Raw genomic sequence first — 16905 nt, forward strand, 5'->3', positions numbered from 1 at the left:
AATAATCCACAAACAACAAGTGCTGCTCATGAATTCATCAGTCTGATGGCCGAGGGGAAGAAGCTGTTCCTGTGACGGGAGGTTCTGCTCTGGATTGACCGTAGCCTCCTGCCAGAGGGAAGAGGAACAAACTGATCTGACCTGCACGTCTCTGGGTCCTGGAGACATACAAGTCCTAAAGAGGTCACTCTGAAGGCACGATGCGATGCACTCCACCAGCAACTTTGTCGGCAGTCGCAGTTTTTGTAGCTGCCTCAACAAGAACATTCTCTGCTGGGCCTTCCTGATGAGGGACCTGATGGTCAGCTCCCATTTGAGGTCTTTGGTGATGGTGGTTCCCAGGAAGCAGAAGGAGTCCACGATGGGCGAACCAGCCAGCATGAGAGGGGACAGAGGAGCTGTGACTCTCCTGAGGTCCATGATCATCTCAGGTTAGCCATGTGTTTTGGATGTTAGGTTTAGGGGGAGAGGCTGGGGAAAGGGTGATGGCCAGGGGAGGTCCCCACAAGGATGGTGTGACAACCCTATGTGTGTGTGCATCACAAAGACACAGAGAGTGTTTCAGAAGCATGGTGTATTTATTGAAGGCCAACAAGAGAGCACACTCATCAGAGAGGTCAAAGGTCAGCGGTTATTTACAAGCATCATGGTGGCTCAGACCGGAGCCTCTTCCTGCGCGCCTGACAGCTGGGACATCTCCATCTCCTCCACAGGTGCTGGGACCTTCTCTCTCCTCCTGCCCCTCCACACCACCCCCTCCACAGCAGCAACAACACACAGCATCATCAGCAACACAGCACTGAGCAGCACGGACCTCAGCAGGAGTTGATCCACCTCTGGCTCCCCGAACATCACCAGGGTCTCAGATCTGAACACACAGAAGTCACCTCTCTCAACCACACACCAGAAGTGTCCACTGTCCTGGAGAGAGACGTTCCTGATCACCAGGTTGCTATCAGAGAGGTGCATGTTGTCTGGAAGTTGATGCCAAACATATGAGACTCGGCCCACGGTTCTGTTGGACCTCATGAACCAGTGAACCCAATCAGTCTGATCCCAGTCCCCACAAGGGAGAGTGAGGTTCTCCCCTCCGGTGAAGAGCTGCACAGCAGGAGGCTCCGACTCAGGACACACATACAGGTGATATTCCTCACGACGATCACCGAAGCCACAGCTGTAGCGACCTGAGTGGTTCAACGTCAGAGATGGAAACGTGACAGTGGAGTTCAGCCTCGCTTGCTCAGGAAACACTGAACTAGTCGACCACCGCTCGTGTCCTGCGTATGTCCTGTTGTCAGAACAGTGCAGCTCCAGACTCTCTCCCACTGACCGGAGGATAGGCTCTTGCTGTACATCACCAATGAAGCGTGTGAGTACATCGCACCTGTGCTGCTGCTTCACCAGACAGGAGTAGGAGAAGACATCAAAACGCCTGGGGGCTGAGAGCAGAAGAGAAGAGTTCACCAGGTGGTGTTTGTGCTCCTCATTGATTAACTCTAACTTTCCGAAGCTGTCTAAGGCCCACTGAACACTCTGGTTTGGTCCCATGCCGTCACAAGTCAGCTCCACTCTCTGTCCAGCATCCAGCCTCAAACTCTGCACCCTCATCTTCTCTGTGCCACAGACGAGGAGGGTGGAGTTCCTCACCAGCGTCCGGTTGCCCCGAGTCCAGCACTGCTCCTGGTACTGCCCCGAGTGGGAAACAGCCACAATGTCTATCTTATATTCGTAGCCTGAAGAGTTCCACATCAGCTCCTTCTCCTCAGTGGCCCATCTATAGACGGAGCAGAAGTCGGCCTTGTCGTCCATGAAGAAGTAATGAGACTCCCCTGCTCTCATGAGGACTTCACCCTGGGTGTTGGAGCAGAGCACCAGCAGCAGCAGCACTCGTGCAGCCATGTCGCCTTCTCTGAGAGACTTGAGTCTGACGGCTGCTTCGTGAGCTCAATCTCAACACCATCAGCAGGAAGGGATGCTTCGACCAGGAGGACGCTGCTTCCTGTTAGCTTTATCAGACGTGAAGACTGGCGAAGAGTGAGGTGGAGAGGAGAGTGTGTGTGTGTCTGTGTTTGATCCTGATTTGACTCTTTGAAAACTGACAATCATTAGGAAACAGTTTCAGTGAGTAGCATCAGGAATGGAATCGCTCTCTTCTAAAACGATACCCAAATCTACTGATATTAATTGACCCATTTCTCTTCCTTTTTTTCCCCCATTGTGAATCGATAAGGAGCCGAATCATGAAGCTGTTTCAAAAACAGAATTGGAATTGTTAAAGCGTTCAATTCCCATCCCAAGAGTTGAGCACGCAGCCGCACATCAGTCCGCTCATAGTCCAGCTCCTAGCAACATGCTAGCTTAGTCAGCTGTTATCCTGGTGGTGGAGTCCGACTTAGAGAAGTTCCAACTTCTCTCCAGCAGTCGGGCCAAGTGGCTTTTCTGAGGCGTCATGTGACCGTACCAAGTGTGACTTCTCTCCATTTGTGGTGTCACTCTCTCTCGAAACACTGCTACGACCACTATTCTTCTACTGTGTGAGCAACTAAAAACGTTCAGGATTCTGGCATAGGTTCTTGGGGAGTCCAGATGCTGTTGCAGTCAACCACTGTGATAGGTTGACTGGACAGCAAAGCATCATGGGAACTGTTTATGTCTGTCAGGCTCTGACACTGACAGCAGGAGTGGAACATGAACTCACCAATGGAGATCAGGGTCTTTCCCAACACACGTGTCTCTTCTCTGGTGTCGCTGCAGATGGTGAGTCCAGTGCTGCCCAGTGGTGGAGGGAGGAGGAGCTAAACTGGTCTTGAGAGAAATTCATACGTTTCTTTTGGATATTTTGGGATCATTGGTTGGTTGTTCAAAACACACTAATATGCCTTGCTTTATAGTTTGTTTTTTGGAACAAGATCGCTGTGAAATGCATTAATTTAAAAATAAATGCACAAGTTGCAACAACCTTGTGCTTTAACCATTACACCACTGCAAAGTCAGGTGACTTGGTGCTCAGCCGAGCATCACAGCCTTGATACCGCAGCTTTGACTCGGATCAGGATCCTCCATGTCACGCAACACTACGCCTTCGCTGTCATTCAAAAAAAGCTAGTTTAGTTGATTCAATTCGGTGGGAGGCGAGGCAGGTTCACCTGGAGAGTCATCCAGCCGAGGACCGCAACTGCTGACACCACAGTGAATGCTGAGCGTCAAAAAAAAAAGAAGTTGTGTAATGCGTATCTTTAGGTCTAAATCTAAATTAAATGCCGTCATGACTTGGGTTCAGCTGCTGACCTGGGCTCAGTACTTCAGACCCCTCCTCCTAAACAGAACTACCACGTTGCTCCCTAGTGTCTGCACTGGGAAGCGCCGCGCGGGCATGTCTGTTAGCAAGACACTAGATGAGACGAAGTTCCGAGAACCGATCTGCTGTCTTGCCAATAGTTCTGGGGGGAAGGGATGACTTTTGGCGTGCATGACAGAGGTTCTCCTGAAACCTCATCACTGACACTGAGACCTGAGCATGTGCACAAACCTATACTGTATTTCACCTTCAAACTGGAGCTGAGCCTTGTGGGGTCCCCACAGGTAAACTGCGCCACTCTTCACGTCTGATAAAGCTAACAGGGAGCAGCGTGCAGCCTCCTCCTGGTCGAAGCGTCTCTTCCTGCTGATGGTGTTGAGATTGAGCTCATGAAGCTGCCCAATCTCAACAAGTTGACACTTAAACTCGAGACCTCTTGAGACCAAAAGGTCCCCACGCAGCAACAAGGCTTCCAATAACTGGCTCCCACAAGTTCACCTAACTGACATCACCCTTTCCCCAGTCTCTCCCCTTCCGCCTCACCATCCAAAACACTAACCTGAACCCAGACTCTGAACCAAACTCACACCCAGTTAGAATCACCCGGAAATTTTGAAGTTTTCAGCCTCAAATTGACTCTTAACCTTGTTAGGACCCACAGGGGGTGCCCTCCCCCAAAATTGGTCACAACAAGAACACACACACACACACACACACACACACACACACACACACACACACACACACACACACACACACATTTGTCTTCGTTTGTATTTCTATCCGTGTGGGGGCATTGTGAGGTTGTTCATTGGCATCACCCTTTCCCCGGCCTCTCACCCTAAACCCAACCATCCAAAACACATGGCTCACCTGAACCTGGACTCTGAACCAAACTTAAACCTAACTATAACGACGCAGCTCCTTTGAAGTCTTCAATCTTCAATTGAGGTTTGTGAGGACCAGCAAGTGCTTTGTCAGGAATTGGTCCCCACAAAGTACCATTAACAAATCCACACACGCCCACACATATAAAAGAAATCAATAAAAGTAAACTCAATTAACATAAACCCGAGCCAACTGCCAATTTGATTTATCTGAGCTGAGTAGTAATGGGGTGAAAGCACTACTATGTATTGAATTATGTAAAAAAAAAAAAAAAAAAGTCGACAGGTTGGAGAACATAAACAGAACTACCACGTCCCCTGCCGGTCAAAGCTGGACATGAACAGTCCCCAGCATGATCTTTCACCTTACATCCTGACAACTAAGTGACTGAACGTGAATGAAATCCAGCTCCTATTGATGAATGCCATGACCTCTGCTGCCCCCTTGACTGTGAGCACTGCAGAAAGATATGACCTGATCGGATGGTTCCCCCTCAGCAAGTTCCTACATCAGAATGTCGGTTCGGGTGTCGAGTGGTCGCACTGTGACGTCGGTCAGAGATGAATTCAACTGGATGGTATCGTTTGTTCTAGATAAAAGGTAGCATGTCACGATAACTTTTTTCCTTCTTTCTTTTTAGTAGTGTTTGAATAACAGCGGGACCTTGTCTAAATGTATATTATCTGAAAGCCGCTCTTCCAAATCGAAGCAAGCAAAAAAGCCAACAGAGCCAGTGCCACTTCAGCTGGAAGCAGTGAGGAATTATACAACTGGAGTACTCCAACTATATCACAATTGACATGTCTGTTCTGTTACTTTTAGATCCAATGGCCGTTGATGCCTTGTTTTAATGTCTTCATATTGAAAAAGAAAATTCAATTTGTGCTCACTCGTGTTAACCTGTTGATAGACGTGATTTTCCTTTGGACTGCTGCATTAAAAAATAATTAAATAAATAAAAAGATAATATAATTGACCCAAATGACCCCAAAATCCAAAAGTGTATGTGAGGAAGCAGTGAATGTGCTGGAAACGCTCTTCCTTTTTTATGTTTTTATGTGAGGTCACGAGCTCCAAATAAGTCAGCAACCTGCTCAGATTCCCCCGGAGAGAAGTTAAAGTTAGCTGAGGAGGAAACCTAAGAGGTCCCTTTCCCTGGAGCCACCGACGCCTCGCCGACCCTTGTAAGGAGAGTCACAGTGTGTTCCTGGCTGTAAATTGCCAGCCTTGTGAGGACTTGGGTCTGCCAACCACCTTTCATGACCAGGAGGTTTGGGTTCAGATCAGGGGAGACGTCTGGTGCGGAGGGAAAGATGCATGAGTGAGTTCATGACCTCTTATGACCCAATCCCCTCACGCACATTTAATTTCAGCCTGTGATCGACTTTCAGAAACCTTCTCACGTTTAAATGTTACTTTACCAATGAACCACTAGTGCAGTTGCTATTATCAATGAAACCTCTGCAAGAGCTGAAACTGTACTATATTATAATATATATATATTAATATATATAAAGGTGCTAAGGAGGTGGCAATGCATGACAAATACATTTAAAATGCTTAATGAAAATTCTAGCTATTACAGCATCTTGAAGCGTAATATTTAGCTGTGTATTGTTTTTCATCAAACTGATGAAAATTTAATAGTATTTTACAAAGATTAAAAAGGAAATATTTTGATCCTTTAAAAACATTAACATACAGTAAACAATACTAGGCATGATTTATTAGTATTATTAGCATTATTTTTAATTCATTTTTTTGTGAAGCAGGTAGTCACTGGTCTCAAAAAACTTTGGAATGGATAGAGATGAACTTGAGCTTCGAGTACACTGGTATTATTACAATATTTAATAAACACTGTAAAACAAACACTTGCATGCACACACACACACACAAAAACACCTGTGTTTGTTTCACTGTTTCTGTGAGGACCTCTCATTGACATCATGCTTTCCCCAGCCTCTCACTGTTAACTATACAATACAAATGGCCAACCTTAACCATGTCTCTGAAACTTGCACCAAATTATAATGAACTACTTTCACTGAGGTTTTAACCCTCTAAACCAGTGGTGGGAAAATACATTTGCTAAAGGGCCGCATTAGAAACGGTAACGGTTGTGAGGGCCCATAATGCCAAAAGAAAGACAGCGACGACTACAAAACATGATGGAAAAATATCAAAAATATACACTTTAACAAGGACAAAATGAACCTCAGAAGATGAAATGTTATTAAGGATATTAAGAAGTATAAATATTTCTTATATTTTTATACGCACTTAATTTGAATATAAATCATCTACAGACTAGACGTCACTGTATTTCAAAATATATTTCCAATATTCCTTCAATGTATTTTGAGGAACAAGAAAAACACAAAAATGGGCAATGAAAAGAAGAAAAATGTAGTCTTAAAACAAGAACATGCTTTATTTACTACTGAAGTGGTGGTGGTGACTAAAAGAAAATGAATTTTTAAAAAAAAGGCAGAAAAATTAAGACATATTAGTTAATAGACGTCAAACGGGCCACGAAAATAAAGGCATCAGGCCGCTCATGGCCCCCGGGCCGCACTTTGTCCAGGTCTGCTCTTAACCTTGAGAGGACAGGCCACCAAAAAGTCTTTGTGGCTTTGTCAAGACTTGGTACTCACAAGTATGGCAAAAACTTGACCACCCACACTCATGTCATGTTTTTATGTTTTGTGGGGACATTTCATTGGCAGAATCAAGTGATACATTTACTTGCACTAAAATTGGAACGAAGATAATAAAGAACATAATGAAGTGAAGACTTGCTCATCCAAATGTGTTTTTCAGAATGAGTATAAAGCGAGTTGGTCTCTCACTCTCCATGTTTCAAATGTACGTCTGGGTAACAAAAACACACGACAAGAGAACGTTTTCTTCCACATATAACTTTATTGTTCCATCTTGGTTCAGTCTGTGAATGTTGTGTGGAGTTTAAGACTTTGTGTGGTAGTGTGAACCTGCGACCTCTCGGTGCTCCTCCACCTCCCTCCAGACAGTGACGTAGAAACTAGATATCCTGACAGACCTGACTCACCCTAACCTGCCGCTCCCAGAACTCTTCCTCTGGTTCCACCAACACAGTAAAGACAGCCGGAGTTCATAAAAACACAAGCAAAACGGCAGACAGCAGTTTAGGAAGTCTCGAACATCTTCTTCCTGTCGGCCTTGTCCTCAATGTTCTTACGCCAGTCACCCACCGCCTCTGTGGGCTGGAGACAAACAAGAAATCATGGTTGGCTTCCCACCGTTTTATAAAACACAGGTTATTAACAACTATTTAGAATAGAACAGAAAATGGGTCAGGTCCAGATCTCCTCACTTCTACACTGCTCCACTGAGGCTCTACTCATTTGTGACTTTCTTCATGAGCAGAAGGGAAACCAAGTAGGCAAATTATCATACGACTACAATAGCCAATGTCATTCTCCTCCTAACGTGCTAATGGACTGAAGATCAAAGCTCTCCAGGGACTCACCTCCTCTTTGACCTCCTTCTTGACCTGCTTCAGGTTGGACCTCAGGTCCATGGTGACCTTGTGTTTGGAGCCCAGCAGAGCCTGCAGCATGGAATCTGCGGACATGCGGACCTTCTTCAGGGCGGGCTTCTTCACTCCTCTCAGGTCCACCACCTTGATCTTCAGGTCCTCAATCTACAAGGAACGTTAGTGAGTCAAACATTCTGCGGAGGGCCGTCACCATGTGTGCTGTGACTCGCCTCCTTGTCGGCCTTCTGCACTTTGGCCTCAGCGTCGTACCTCTCCTCGTCAATCTTGTCGATGGTGGCCTGAAGCTTTTTGCAGTATTCCTGCAGCACAAACACACAATGATCCAGTCGTGTTATTATATTATTATTATATTGTATTATATCACAAGTTGACTATGTCTTTAGGAGTCAGTGGTGTCCACTTTACCTTCACCACATGAACCATGCAGAGTCTGATTTATCAATCTCAGAAGGTCCATGTGGTCTGAGCTTGGTCTGTGACGTACTTGATTTGTCAAGGTCACATGGTCAATTCTATCACTGTTAGGTCAACATAAAAATGCAGTCAGATTTTAACTTTTATGGCCACTCTGCTACATTAATAACAAATGAAGCTTATGAAGTTTATCCTTGACATGTATAATCTGCCTCCAATAAACGGCGTGTTAGTTACAGGATATTACTGTAGCAGGCATCCAAAGTGATCTAGATTGTGTTGAACTTTAAAGTACTTCAGTATTCAATCCAATTGAGGTGTTTAATGCATGTGTGGGCCACATACAATTACTCGGTGGGCCATATTTGGCCCACGGGCCTTGCGTTGGACATGCGTGCTCCACAGAATTAACAGTCGTCTGAAGGAAAGTGCCAGTGTCCTGCTGAGAATGAGGTCGACTTCAGGCTTGAAGATCTCAGGGTCTCACCATGAGGGCGTTCTGGTCTCCGCTCAACTCTGGAGGGGGGCAGTGCTCAGCCATGTAGGCCTCTTTTGCGGCGACATTGTCCTTCTTCTCCTGCTCAATCCAGTTCAGAGCAATCTGGAGGATCAGACTCTGCAGGGCAGACACACCAGTTGTGATCTGACTCTCGAAATTAAGATGACCTGTAATCTTTAATCTACATAAACACCTAAAATGTAAACTAAATCTAAATCCTACTGAAGCTGAAAATGTCAGTTGTCCATCTGACTGGTCTTTTTGATCTGTTTTGATATTTTTTTTTTTTTTTTTTACCTTCAGGTGATGCCTGCGGCTGGAGGTCATCTTTTTCCTGTTGGGGTGAAAGTCATGCAAAAACACAGTCTGTGTCATCATATATCAAGCCATTGTTTAAGTCAAACTCCATGTAATGTTAAACTCATTTTATAGTGTCTTTGTTTTTAATTCATTTTCCATGTAGGACATTGAAATATGGACATGCTTTATAACTGTACACTAAGATTATAATGATGAAAACACTTTTTACTTGGTACATTTTGTGACTAAGTATCTGTTTCATGTGTTATTCAGGCTCTGTTGTTGTTTACCCCTTGTTGTTTCACTCATTTATGTATAAAATGTAAATGTTGGGAACATAACTGACATTTAAAGAACCACTGGTTGTATGTGTGTATTGACTTTTTCTCTTAAGGAGCTCATATGTGACGGTACACAAAACACTGACACTATATTTAAATGCACATTCTTGTTATTAATACTGTGGTACTCCTGTAATTCTACCTCCAGTTTTGGTCCATTTGAATCATTAACATTGTTGAGGACAGTTTTTAAACTTACTCAGACATGTTGGCGGTTTTTGAGGTTCACAACCTGCGCAAACAAAAACACAGATCACCAAACAACATTTTGATTTCCGTTACTCTCTGTTAACCCTTCGAGTGAGTTTCCCTGAGATCAGCAGGTCCAGTCCGTAAGAGGATCCGGGGCCACAGCTGAGGAGCCGCTACCGAACTAAACTGGGAGCAGCAAGATCAAGTGTCGCTTCTGATCACTTTACCACCAAAAATCCTGGGACGGATTATTAATAACTGAAGCTCAGACACTTTGAATGGCCACATATTGAAGCTGGACAGAAGCGTTGATGTTAAATCACATCTATAGAGACCTCATCACTACAGAATTGCACAACAGATGGAAAGGATATTTGAATACAAATTGTTCAGCACACACAGCAGGTTGACAGTTATGAAAACAAAACTAAATTAATTCAAATTGTAACCAAAAAACAATAGAAATTATTTGCAACTGTATGTTTTCATTAAATGTTGCAATGCTTAGTTACTTTTCCCTCATAAATCTTGTATTATGGAAGCAACTTTTTGCAGAGATAAGTCAAATGAATTAGTTTGAAAAAAATAGAAAAATGAAAATAGCAAATATGATGATCCAAAATTAGAATATGAGAAGAATATTTAAAAACACAACAAAGAAGGCTCTGCAGATAAGTTATCATCAAGTCAAAAATTAAGAAAAATAAAAAAGTTTGCATTTTACAAAAACATATCTGTAAAATCAATCAAAAATCTATATACAAACAAAACTAAGTACAATTAAGTTCTAAAACTTCTGTTGATTTAAAATCCCTCTTTCAAATTTTGATTGAAAAAAAAATTTTTTTTTAATCATTTTTTTCTACCAGTATCTCTTTTTTTTCCTTTTCAATTCCAAACTTGATTTTTGAACTCTTTTTTTATCAGCAGAATTCAACAAAAAATCTCTCAGTGTTGGTGGGCAGACAACAAAGTCTTGTTAAACGCCTCCATGTGACACTTTCTTCAAACAGCTTCTGGGCCATAAAACACTTGAATGCGACACAGAAGAGGTCAAACGACAACAGAAAATATGCCCAAGTGAGTTCAGGCTGTCGAGGCAGGTCAAAGGTGAAGCATCACTCCGGACGGAAAAGGATGTTTCATCTTCGTTTTCTTTCCCCAGTAAGTTGATTTTTGCAGCAGTGAAGAACATGGGAGCAGAAATGAGATGAAGGTGTCTCACCTATGCGAAGAGGAAGACCAGGTCGAAGACAGTCGGAGGAAGAAGACGACACACTGCCAAAGCCACGGGATGTGAAAAATGAAATAGGGTATATATGGTGGGTAACGATGCCTCAGCAAAATGCTCAGATCCTCTTTAAGGAAATGGATTCCTGGTTAGACCAATGAAGCATCGAGCTCCTGAAATATACCCGGACCCCCTCCCTCAACCGGAGCACCTCAGCCCGGGCTGGTGTCTTTAACAGGGTATATAAGACCACAAGGTGGGATCTGGCTGCTAAACCAGTCACATTCCTCGAATGAAGAAGGTATTTGCTGAGAAATATCACATCAGATTCTGCTATTTGTTGGACCAGGGGAGGAGGGAGACTTCTTTGTGTCTCCGCCTGTTTCATTGATGAAGTTCTTGAAAGGATTTTTCCACATTTTAAATCTTAAATCTTCCAGTCAGAATCACACTCAAGTATCATCATTCGACTTCAGCAAACACAAAGGCAAATTAAAACAGTAAAATACAAACAATGTTGTCGCAACATGACTTTGGAAACTGGACTGTGATGGACAATACATACATAAAACCATATCAATCCCTAACTATTAAATATCCATCTGTTTGAAAGGTCAGAGGTTCATGTGAAGAGGAATATATACTGAGACATTAAAAAGCATGGTGTGGCTTTTATTGAGATTAGTCAACTGTTTATTATGAGCCTTGCGAAGATGGATTATATGAGAAAACCCTTGACAGAACAGCAAGTTACACACCCAACAAAACCTGGGTGCAGCTATTAAAGTATCAAAACAAAGGGATGATTATTCCAAAAGATTTATTATTGAAGTACCTGTACATTTGTGAGCTGATGTTGCTGTGTCAGACCGTGAAAACTGTCACACATGATCCGGGTTCTGGTCTCTCAGTCTCTCTCCAGACAAAAGGAAACATGAAAAAAATGTCCCTGAGTGCCCAGCCGGGACACTGACCTCGGGCAGAGATGGCTCCCCGTCATGGCCACGGTAGCACTGGAGGAAATTTAGGAAGTCTCGAACATCTTCTTCCTGTCAGCTTTGTCCTCGATGTTCTTACGCCAGTCGCCGACAGCCTCTGTGGGCTGGAGGGAGACAGACATGCCATCAGTCACACTGACAATCCTAACGGTCGTACCAGTTGTTACATAAGCTGCTCCATATGCCACATGAGTGCTTTTGGTGGCTCACCTCCTCCTTGACCTCCTTCTTGACCTGCTTCAGGTTGGCCCTCAGGTCCATGGTGACCTTGTGTTTGCCTCCCAGCAGAGCCTGCAGCATGGCGTCGGCGGACATGCGGACCTTCTTCAGGGCGGGCTTCTTCACGCCAGCCAGCTCCACCACCTTCAGCTTCAGATCCTCGATCTGAAGGCACAGAATTATCAACACTTTGACTTGTCTCGTTTCTCCTCCGTATTTTGTTGTCTTTTCTTGCAGAGGAAGAAGGAATAGACGGCTGAGAAAGAGCCACATAGGCACAAATACAGAGCTTAGAATGCTCACCTCTTTGTCAGACTTCTGAACTTTGGCCTCAGCGTCGTATCTCGCTTCATCGATTTTGTCAATGGCAGCCTGAAGCTTCTTGCAGAGTTCCTGCGAGGTGAAGAGCATTAATGTCTACATAACGCATCAAGAATCACTATCAAACAAAGTGTAAAACTGCCATCAACATGGCCCGTTGTAGTCCAAACCTTTTTTCCTTCAACATTCCAGCCCTTATATATCTGAGGTTATTACAGCCTTATAATGACCGGCCTCATATTCTGTCATGCTCCTTTTCGACCAACAGGAAGCAGGTCTTGTGGGGAGAGTCAACTGTCAGGCCCTTCTGTTAGTATCAAGTTTATTTTAACCACATCCATTGTCAATCACACAAAAAGTGCTTCTTATTTTACTGAGAATGGGAAAAAAAAACAGTCTGCAACTCTAGTTCCGATTGCTTTGAGACAGACCATGAATCAGAGTAAAAATCTAAATTTGAGTCACATATTTGCAGTGTGACCTGTATGCTTTGAGCTGGGGCGGCGACCAAGCTTTGTAATTTCCATTGGTGACTTCTACATTCATACTATAATCTCTGAGGCATTCGATTTCCAAACCAGAAGACAGAAGAGATTAGTACCATATTATCAAAAATAAAATCGAAACCAAAAAGTGTGATCACACATGAATTGGTTTTTTGAGAATGCTTTACTTCATTTTTATTAGGTTTTATTTTAAGTATCTCATTATAAATGAACAAATGTGTGAAGCTCATAAAATACATGATGAATATCTGTCTTTAAAGCAATGAGGTTTCGGGTTCCATTCCCAGGTCGGACCTTGCCTTTCTGGATGGAGTTTGTATGTTCTCCCCGTGGGCGTGTGGGTTTTATCGAGGTACTCCGGTTTCCTCCCACAGTCCAAAGACATGCTCACTCAAAAATTTTCCCAGGTGTGTGTGTATGTGTCTCAGTGTGTGAGTGTGTGTGCCCTGCGATGGACTGGTGACCTGTGGCCCCGCAACCCTCACCAGGACTAAGCCGTGGTTAATTGACAATGTATGAATGTACTACATTTTTCAGGTGAGTTTTTCAGGCTTTCAGGGTGGTTTCACAATACAAAGTTATCTTTATGTTAAAAAATAATAAAAAATATCAATGACCAGGCTAATAGTTTCACTCTGACTTCATGAGGGCCACATAAATATATAAGGGTCATGTGTGTCCAATTTCGTGCCCACCATAGGGAGGCGCTATAAACTCACCATGAGAGCGTTCTGGTCTCCACTGAGGTCAGGGTCGGGGCAGTTCTCTGCCATGTAAGCCTCCTTCGCTGCCTCGATGTCTTTCTTCTCCTGCTCGATCCAGCTGGCAGCGATCTGCAGCATCAAACTCTGCAGGACATTCACAGGATTTTGGTTAAAAATTGAACATAACACAAGCAAACATTTGTGATCACCTTCAGATGATGCCTGCGGCTGGAGGTCATTTTCTTTCCCCTGTTAGAAGAGAGTAAACGTATTAACACATGAACATATTTTGGCTTCAACAGTCACAATAAGCAGTAATAATTCTGAATAAATCTATTAACCAAATTCCACTGTACAACATTACAGTACATTGTTAAGCATTTTAATTGAACCCTACACTTAACCATCGATGTATTTAATGGATGAAGAAATACATTTAACTGCACCACAACAGAAGTGTTAATAGCAATCTATGATAGGAGCAAGTGTTCGACTCTGTGATATCTACAAATGTTGAATGGGAAATAACTGGATCATTTCTCCCGGCCACACAGTGAAATGCTCAGCTGCTCGACCTTCATCATCTCCATCTGTTCACTTCAGTTCAGAAAACATTCACAGCCACAGAAATGCTGAGACGCAGAAATATGGCGACTGCTGGAATTAAACTACACACATATTGAGTCTGGGAATCCAAATAACAGCATTATGAAGTTACTTTTCATTCTGTTTTTAAATGCATTTTTCATTCTTTTTTTTCATTTATTAATCAATAATTACTACATCAAATTTTAATGCTTATTTTTGCATAACAATAATTTCTCAAATGTTGTCTTGCAGGTTCCAATCACATTTTTTTTCCAATTTTTTTTTTTTTTTCAACATAATGGTGATATAAAGTCTGTACTCACTCAGACATTTTGGCAGTTGGATTTCCTCACACCCTGTTGGGGGACAAAACACACTTGTCAGTCAAACATGAGCTCAGCAGTTACATAAAGCAGCTTTCACTGATGTCCACCGTGATTATTGATGAGTCACCCTTTGACCCCCAGCTCAGGGAAAGACGACACGCTCCACTGTGATGGAAAAGCAGCTAATTTTGGGGAGTGGGGTCAAATGCCAGGGTTAGGACCTGAACAGTTGCCTCCTCTTCTCTCAAGACTTTCTCACTGGAATCCAAGGATCTGAGGTGCCACCGGCACAGGATCCAAAAGCGGCGCCTAGCTCACATTGACAGCCGTTAACACCAAGCCCAGCAACCTGCAGGCATGCCGATGCATGACTGACACCGAGGTGTGCTCAGAAGGACGCAAGCCAGCCGAAACACACTCTCAAAGATTGGTACAATAAACTTTCCTCCCGTACTCGAGAGACAGATCTGAGCAGAACCAACCATTGATCACATGTGAATGTAAAACAAAAAAAGAAAAACAGCAGTCCATATAATCCATGTAAATAAAAATAAACAACATAGGAGTCTATTCTTGCACTGCTGTAGATTTTAAAACAAAAAAACTAATACAAAATGGGAGATTTGTATTCACAAATGAACCTCACAATATTACATAGCTAGCTTCCACCATTATTTATGAAAGAAAGCAAAAAAAAAAAAGAAAATGGTGAGTTTGAGAGAATGATGAGTTTCAGCTAGTAGAATAAAGATTGTCTGCCATGGTTACTGCAGTATCAGCAGAATATTGGTTATTGGTTATAAACCCAGTAGTAGGCACAGGCAGTTTAATAATAAAGATGTACACACATATATGAGTTAATAAAAATCATTTTCTTCCAATTTCTTATAGATTTTTTGGTAAATCCCATAAGAAATTTAAGACCCTGTCAGATGCAGTCATTCATACCACTAATGTAAAGATTTTAAAAGTCTCAGTTCCACAACCAAACCTGCTCTTAAATTCTTCAAATGTTCCAGCAGTCCACTATAAAACCTCCAACAAGCTTCAGTGCAGACGAGGTCAAGTTCAAACTCACAGCAGCACCTTGTAAAAACACACCAGAGTCACCTGGGTAGGAATAACAGCACCTGTGGAGCGGCGACGGGAACGATTGTCGGGAGAGTGACTTCAAGCCACAGAGAGGATGAGGAGGAGGACGAAGGAGGGGGAGACAAGTCTGACAAGTCCACTACTGTAAACTTTAAACAGGGTATATAGGGTGTGAAGTGCTCACTCAGCAGAAACGCCCGCCCTCTTTATGGTAAGACAGCCAGTTCAGACCAATCGCTCCACGGGCTCCAGAAATACCGTCCAACTCTGCGCTGGAACCTCATAAATTTCGACCGCAAGAAGTGGACCTCGGCCGCCGGACAGATGCTATCAGGTTCCGCCCCCGTCGACGCCGTGACAAAAGTGATGGAGGGAGTCGGCTATGACGTGACCACTCTGAGATTGGGTTTCCATTATACATCATGACTCCCACCAAGCCTTCAGTTCAGCATCTGACCTCAGTGCAGCCAGACATTTCCGTTCAGAAGGATGTGGACTGCAGTCCATGGTCTCAGGGTAATTTCCCCTTTAGAGCCAACAGATTAAAAGCCTCGAACTTCTTCCAGCATTTCCTCCTCCAGCTCAGCCTGTCCTGACCCTCCCACACTGTCAGCAGGAAGAGAGGCCAGACTGCTAGTCATGGTACGGTAGCTGTGACAGAAGCAACGTTTGTCATGCTGGTGGAAGCAAATACATGCAATCTTTAACAGATTAGTTAGGTTTTGAAAGTTTGTTGTAATATTAGTTCTGGTATCAGTAAGAGAAAGAAGTACACGTCAGTCCAGTATTGAGGATAGAAGAAATAGTCAAGAATATTTGGAAAAATTGTGGGAAAATAAGATGACTCAAAGTCACACTGCTATGCTGATAAGAGCTCTGGTTGTAGTAGAAGAAGAAGTAGAAGTATTAGCAGTCTCATAAGTTGAAATAAGTCGTTGCAGTATTAGTCAAAATAGTAACAGTAGTGGTGGCAGAGGTAGCAATAGCAAGAGCCTTTGTCTTATAGTGTCTTCAACACTTCAACACACGACAAATATTAACAGTAGTTCAAACCAGGAGTCCGAGGCGGCGTGCAGGGATCATGTCTTCATAACAGTCACTAGCCGGCAACAACACGTTATGAAGAATAAACAAGGCAGTGGCACCAGGAGTTATTAACATTTATTACCCTGCAATAAATGTTAATAACTCCTGGTGTTTCAGTAGGAGGGATAATCATCAGGATGATCATCAGTAGATGAAAAGGAACATAGTCGTGGTTGTTGTACAACTAAGAATAAATAGCGATAAATGTAGTGGGAGATACATGCGGTAATGTCAGCCATAGCACTTGGATGCATTATTGCCATCGTCACTCAACCTCGAATGAGGAAATGCACAAGCACGAGTTAGAAATAACATCATTTCAATTGATAATAATGACAATACTCACCATTTGTTGAGGGTT

General features: G+C 43.3%; 2 protein-coding genes across 2 annotated transcripts; both read right to left on the reverse strand.

Annotated features, from left to right (window-relative positions):
- Window positions 1–7353: 7353 nt before the first annotated feature.
- Window positions 7354–9015, reverse strand: LOC128771371 (troponin I, fast skeletal muscle-like). The gene is made up of 5 exons (XM_053886790.1): window positions 8938–9015; window positions 8629–8757; window positions 7937–8026; window positions 7698–7871; window positions 7354–7431 (listed from the first exon to the last, which is right to left on the reverse strand). The coding sequence occupies exons 1-5, from the start codon at window positions 9013–9015 to the stop codon at window positions 7354–7356; spliced, it is 549 nt and encodes a 182-aa protein (XP_053742765.1).
- A 2512-nt stretch (window positions 9016–11527) lies between these two features.
- LOC128771372 (troponin I, fast skeletal muscle-like) lies at window positions 11528–16099 on the reverse strand. Its single transcript, XM_053886791.1, has 6 exons — window positions 16016–16099; window positions 13662–13745; window positions 13468–13596; window positions 12225–12314; window positions 11913–12086; window positions 11528–11806 (listed from the first exon to the last, which is right to left on the reverse strand). Exons 1-6 carry the CDS (start codon window positions 16097–16099, stop codon window positions 11729–11731), a joined length of 639 nt encoding a protein of 212 aa, XP_053742766.1. The 3' UTR covers window positions 11528–11728.
- Between the last annotated feature and the right edge of the window lie 806 nt (window positions 16100–16905).

The sequence above is a fragment of the Synchiropus splendidus genome, chromosome 14, assembly GCF_027744825.2.
Source record: "Synchiropus splendidus isolate RoL2022-P1 chromosome 14, RoL_Sspl_1.0, whole genome shotgun sequence".
Classification (NCBI taxonomy): Eukaryota; Metazoa; Chordata; class Actinopteri; order Syngnathiformes; family Callionymidae; genus Synchiropus; species Synchiropus splendidus.